Source organism: Vipera berus (assembly GCF_964194415.1).
Source record: "Vipera berus genome assembly, chromosome: 3".
Lineage (NCBI taxonomy): Eukaryota > Metazoa > Chordata > Lepidosauria > Squamata > Viperidae > Vipera > Vipera berus.
The window spans coordinates 9074939-9081085 of NC_138204.1; the positions used below are offsets into that span (position 1 = coordinate 9074939).

Here is a 6147-nt window from a genome sequence, read left to right on the forward strand (position 1 = left end):
GAGTATGATTCAAAGGTTTGAAATCCACACTGTCTTTATAAAAAAATTTTTTTTATAAAATGATGTACTGTTGGTATATTTTTTTTAAAAGTAGCACTTAGTTTATTCAAAGACAAGAATCAAAACGCTGTAATGTTTAAAAACGGACGAAAGAAAAAAAACACAGCAAACAAGACATTAAAAAATGTGCCTAATGCTGATTATTTTAATACAACAATGTTAATTTCCCACCCTTGTGAAACAGGCCAAAAGAATTTTAAGCTACTAAACTACTAAATCTGTTTACAGATGCTCAGCCTGTCATCTAGATAGTATATTAAGAACAAAATAGTTAAGAGGTAAATCAATAATAATAAAAGTATGAACAAAGAAAAGTAATACAATTATTAATAATAACTTTTAAAAGACAAGATTGAAATTCATACATGTGACCCCAGAAATGCTGCAACAGCCGTAACTTCTGGTAGGTGTAATAGGTCCCTTTGTTCAGTGCCATTGGAACATTGGAACATTGAATGGTCGGTGAATGAATAGTCATAAGTTAAGAACTACCTATATACACAAATTTCAAAGACTACAGCTAAATAAGCCATTAGTCTAGGTCAGATTTTCCCACTTTGTTCTTGGTTTTACATGATTTTCTGAAGAGTCTTGGAAATTGCCTTGGAAAGCAGAAAAAAAAAGAATAAAAATGCAGAAAACACAGCAAAAATGAGATAGATAGATAGATAGATAGATAGATAGATAGATAGATAGATAGATAGATAGATAGATAGATAGAGTAGGTAGGTAGGTAGGTAGGTAGGTAGGAAGGTAGGTAGGTAGGTGGGTGGGTGGGCGGATGGATGGATGGATGGATGGAGGGAGGGCTGCATGGCTGCATGGATGGATGATAGATAGATAGATAGATAGATAGATAGATAGATAGATAGATAGATAGATTTATATTTAGTGAGAGACCTGAGATCATTATGGTCCAGGTTGATCCTAGAAACTTAATGCATGTTTATTCTCTCTCCCTCTCCCCTCCCCTTAACACTTATCTCTCTGTCTGCCTCTATCTATCTATCTATCTATCTATCTATCTATCTATCTATCTATCTATCTATCTATCTATCTATCTATCTATCTATCTATCTATCTCTATCTGTCTACCTGTCTGTCTTTCTATCTCTGTCTCTCTCTACCTACTGAACAATCACGGTCTGTCTGTCTGTCTGTCTGTCTGTCTGTCTGTCTGTCTGTCTTTCTTTCTGTCTGTCTGTCTGTCTGTCTGTCTGTCTGTCTGTCTGTCTGTCTGTCTATCTATCTATCTATCTATCTATCTATCTATCTATCTATCTATCTATCTATCTATGTCTGTCTCTCTACCTACTTAACATTATATTTCTTTCTATCTGTCTATCTACCTATATCAAATTTATTTGCTGCCCATCTTGTGGTTCAAGGAGACTCTGAGCGGCATGTTTAGAAGATCCCGCGTCTGCCTCCTCCTCTTCTTTTAAGGAAAAGGCAGAACAGCTACTCTGAAAGCAAAATGGAAATCACAGAAAAGACTGTTGGGAACACAACATGCTAAAAGCTCAATCCTGTCTCGGAAACCTTCTCCGCAGCACTCCAAGGAAATGCTTTTCAAAAACAGATTGTCCGATCCATCCCAAGAGCATCGATTCACCTTGGTCACCCACTTCTCAATTGCCCCCCCCAGCAGGTTTGTTTTTTTGGGGTGTGTGTGTGTGTGGGAAATCAATTGATGCTTTTTAAACTTTGAACAAAGAAGAGGAGATACAATCCAGATCTCTAAAAGCGTGTGTAATGTAGCTAATGCGGAGTGAGCATTCTTCTTCCCCTTTTGACAGTGTTGGAACTCAAGGTCAACCAAAGGGCATCAATTCATGAAGAACTTGCTCAGGTAGTGTGGAGTTTGACCATGGAATTCACCGCCACTAGTTGAGGTCGTGGTAGCGAATGTGAGCAGTTTGAAAGTCCCATCTTTAGACGTGATCTACAACCGCAGCTCCCAATCATTTGGGGCACCAGGGACTAGTTCTTTGGAGAGAGGTTTTTCCGTGGACCAAAGGAAGCATGGTTTCATGTAATGCCTGCATCTCGTGGATGGAGCTTCGCTTCTTTGCACGGCCCGGTTTCTAGTATGCCTCGGACCTGTGCTGTTCCACGGACTGGGGGTTGGGGACCCCTGATCTACAGAATAGCAGAGTTGGAAGGGACCTTGAACGTCTTCTAGTCCAACCCCACGCTCAAGCAAGAAATCCTTTACCAGTGGGGGTGAACCTATGGCACGCGTGCCAGAGGCAGCATGCAGAGCACTCTTTCTGGGTGTGTGCGCTGAGCCCCACCTCCCCCTGCAGCCCCCTCCTCACCGGCATCCCCCCTAGAGGATAGTTGCCCTGGGCACGGCCTGTTGTGATTCCTCGCCAGCCAGAGGATCTGGCAGCTGAGTCCAAGGAATCAGATGAGGAGGAGGGGCCTGGAGTGACATTAGAGTCAGAGGAAGGCTCTGAGGAGCTCCAAGACTTACAGCCAGACAAGGAGCCTGGCCCCTCTACTTGCGCTCAGGCTGAGACACAGCTGTTCTGGGATCCTGAGTTGGACAGTGATGAAACACAGGTGGGACAAATCCAGGATGCACAAAAGTGCCAGCAAGAGAAGCGAGTAGGACAGAGGAATGCAATGGGGCGGCTCCAAAGGCAAAGGAGAAGGCATTAGGAAGGCCTTGGCTGAATTATAAAAGGGAAGGTGTGGGAGGTGCTGGTTGCCCAAGGCAACCATTCATGTTGAGGATCGAGTTTCTGTGGACTGTGTTTGTTTGCCTTGGACATTGACTCAGGTCTGTGAGAATAAAAGGGGTTGGTTTTTTTCTTGCGGTTCCTGCCTGTTTCTTGGAAGAGGGGTTTCTCCTTCTGAGCATAGCAAGGACTCACGTAGGCTGGGACAGAACACGGCCCAGGTGGAGCAGTGCAGCCAAGGACATGACAGATGGGAGTGGGGACAAGAATCCGCTCTCATGTCCCGCCATGCACAGATGATGCTGCGGGGTGCGGGCAGAGGGTGTGGCCTCCATGGCGCTGTAGGGCACCTGGGTGATCTGCTGTGGCAGGCCCTGGTGGTGGTAGGTGGCCCTGCGGGCAGGCTGCAGGGCTGGGTGCGGAGCGGGGCAGGAGCGGAGTGAGTGAGGCGGGGGGCAGAGCAGTTTTTGGGCACTTGGTGTCTAAAAGTTTGCCATCACTGCCCTATACCATTTCAGACAAATGGTTGTCTAATTTCTTCTTAAAATCCTGCAGTGTTGGAGCATCTAGCTCAGCTTCCTTTAAGCTGCTGATTTTTAGAATACAATAGGAGGGAGCTGGAAGGGACCTTGGAGGTCTTCTAGTCCAGGGCTTTTCAACCAGTGGTATGGGTACCACCTGTGGTACATTGGCACTTAGCAGGTGATACGCAACCATCCTAGAAATGTGGTAGTGGGGGAGGAGAATGAGCTGAACTGGTGGTAGCACTGCACAAAACTGAGCGAGAGATGGCTGGAGCTGCATGGCTGTCAGGGCTCATTGGAAGCGCCAGGATCAGCGCCAGGCTCCAGCTGGAGCTTGGTGCTGATCCTGGCACTTCTGCTGAGCCCAGAAGAAGCGCCGATCAGCTGGAATGTTGCAGCATCTCCAGAGTCTTGTGATTTAATTTCATATGCTTGGCAACTGATTCATATTTATGACGGTCACAGTGTCTCAGGGTCATGTGAAGTGACCAAAACCTGCTACAACCACCCAGCAGAGAGGGGGAGGAAATAAAAACCAAACACCCCCACCCCACCCCCACCGCCAATGCTCAACAGAAATGCTCACAACAATGAAAACCTCGGACAGGAAGAAGAGCGCCACCGGGCGAGCAGGCAGGTGTCTTGCTTGGCTGTGGCTTGGGGGGCACTTTTTCAGTGCCATTGTAACTTCAAGCAGTCACTAAACGAACTGTTGTAAGTCGAGGACTACCTGTACTTCATCACTTTTTTCCTTTTTTTTTTTGGTCATCAAGTTTTTGGCACCTTGCTAGGCGACTGGTGGTACTCGGATGTTGCCATATCCTAAAAGGGGTACAATGGGTGAAAAAGTTGAAAAGCCTTGTTCTAGTCCAGCCCCTTGCTCAAGTAGGAGAACCTACACTATTTCAGATAAGTGACAATTTTCAGATGTTCGAAGGTACCCAGTTAAAGCTAAGCATGTACAGGTAATCCTCAACTTGCGTCGACAGCTGAGCCCAAAGTTTACTTGGGCATGTGATGCCCCCAAATTCATTGGAGAAGGTCGTGATGCTTAGAATGGTTAGTGGAACATGAAGAAGGGGCAAGCAAAGAACAGGCTGGCTTGATAACATCAAATCTGACACCAAGATGCACAACCAACAATTAAAAAAAGCTGCGCTTGACAAAAGTAGCAGGGAGAGCCGTTGCCTGTAAAGTCGCCAAGAGCTGGACACAACGAAATGGTTAAAACAACAACAATCCTCAACCTGCAGCCACAATTGAGCCCAAAGTTTCGGTTGCTAAGCAAGATAGTTGTGAAAGCTTTTTAAAAACATTCGGGTACATTTCAACTTTGTGAGAAAATTTTTTCATTAAGATTGGAGCACAAGGTGGAAATGCCTATGGAGATTTTCAGCCATCCAGGTCACGTTTGTCCCAAAGGTACTTTTTTCAAGAGGCAACTGGACTTTCATGTTTTTCTTTGAAGACGTTTTGCTTCTCATCCAAGAAGCAGCTTCAGCTCTGACTAGATGGAAGTGAGATCCTTCCATTCCCCACATCCAGTCAGAGCAGAAGAAGCTTCTTGGATGAGAAGCAAAACGTCTTCAAAGTAAAACAAGAAAGCCCAGTTGGCTCCTGAAAAAAGCACCTTTGGGCCACAAGATAGAAACACTGAAGTTCTTTATCTATTGTGATATAAATTCTGACTGCTGTTCAAAACAGGAAAATAAGGATAAGATAAGATAAGATAAGATAAGATAAGATAATAAGATAAGATAAGATAAGATAAGATTTATTGACATTTTTTTTTACTGTGGGCACAATGGCACACATCAAAAATGAAATTTAGTTGCCCGCTCTCAAAGTGAAACACATAGTCCTTGACTTACAACCATTCACTCCGCGAGCTGCATTGGCTTCCGGTTGCCCTCCGGGTGAGATTCAAGGTGCTGGTGATGACCTATAAAGCCCTAAATGGCATGGGCCCAGATTATCTAAGGGAGCACCTGCTGCCGGTGTCAACTTCCCTTCTTCCCGTGCGCTCCCACAGAGAGGGCCTCCTCAGGGTGCCGTCGGTCAGAGAGTGTCAGCTGGCGGCCCCCAGGGGGAGGGCGTTCTCTGTGGGCGCACCAGACCTGTGGAACTGTTTACCGGTTGAGCTCCAGATGGCCCCTGACCTTCGCTCCTTCCGCCGTGACCTAAAAACTTACTTATTTGAACAAGCCGGCCTGGTCTGATGGGTTTGGGGTATTTTAATTAATTTTATTAATTTTTATTGTAATTGGGCTACATTATTTAATTCTTTCTTAACTTTTGTACATTGTATTTTTATTGTATTTATTGCCCTGTACACCGCCCTGAGTCCTTCGGGAGAAGGGCGGTATAGAAATTAAATAATAATAATAATAATAATAATAATAATAATAATAATAATAATAATAATAATAATAATAATAATAATAATTATTTAGTGACCGTTCAAAGTTACAATAAGACTAAAAAAACGTCTTACGTCCATTTCTCACATGACCTTTGGTAGCCAGATTCACTTCACAACCATCTTCCTAAGTTAACAAATGCAGTGATTCATTTAACAACTGTGGTAAGAAAGGAAATCTCATTTAACAACTGTCTTGCTTAGCAGTGGAAATTTTGGGTTCAGTGATGGTCGTAAGTCGAGGACCACCTGCAGATGATTCCTTTGAGGAATCAGATCAAGTAGATCGCTTTCTTTTGCAACCAAAGATCAGAAAAGTAGAGTGCTGCCTTTCCGCCCATTTGCAAATTCCCAGAGAAATTGGAAATAAGCAACGTGAGGAATAAAATCCCCTCCGTTATTCTCACTTTTCTTTCCTCTTTTTCCTCTTCCCTAATGGCCCAAGTGAAAAATAAAT

General features: G+C 44.2%; 1 protein-coding gene across 1 annotated transcript in view; it reads right to left on the reverse strand.

Moving 5' to 3' along the window:
- Positions 1-615: 615 nt before the first annotated feature.
- Positions 616-6147, reverse strand: part of LOC308666312 (neurotensin receptor type 1-like) — a 34899-nt gene continuing 29367 nt past the window's right edge. Inside the window, exons 2-3 of the mRNA XM_081325025.1 lie at positions 3858-4093; positions 616-662 (exon numbers count right to left, since the gene is read on the reverse strand). Of these exons, the coding sequence (XP_081181151.1) occupies positions 4040-4093 (54 nt within the window). The 3' untranslated portion in view covers positions 616-662; positions 3858-4039. The remainder of the gene's footprint in view (positions 663-3857; positions 4094-6147) is intronic.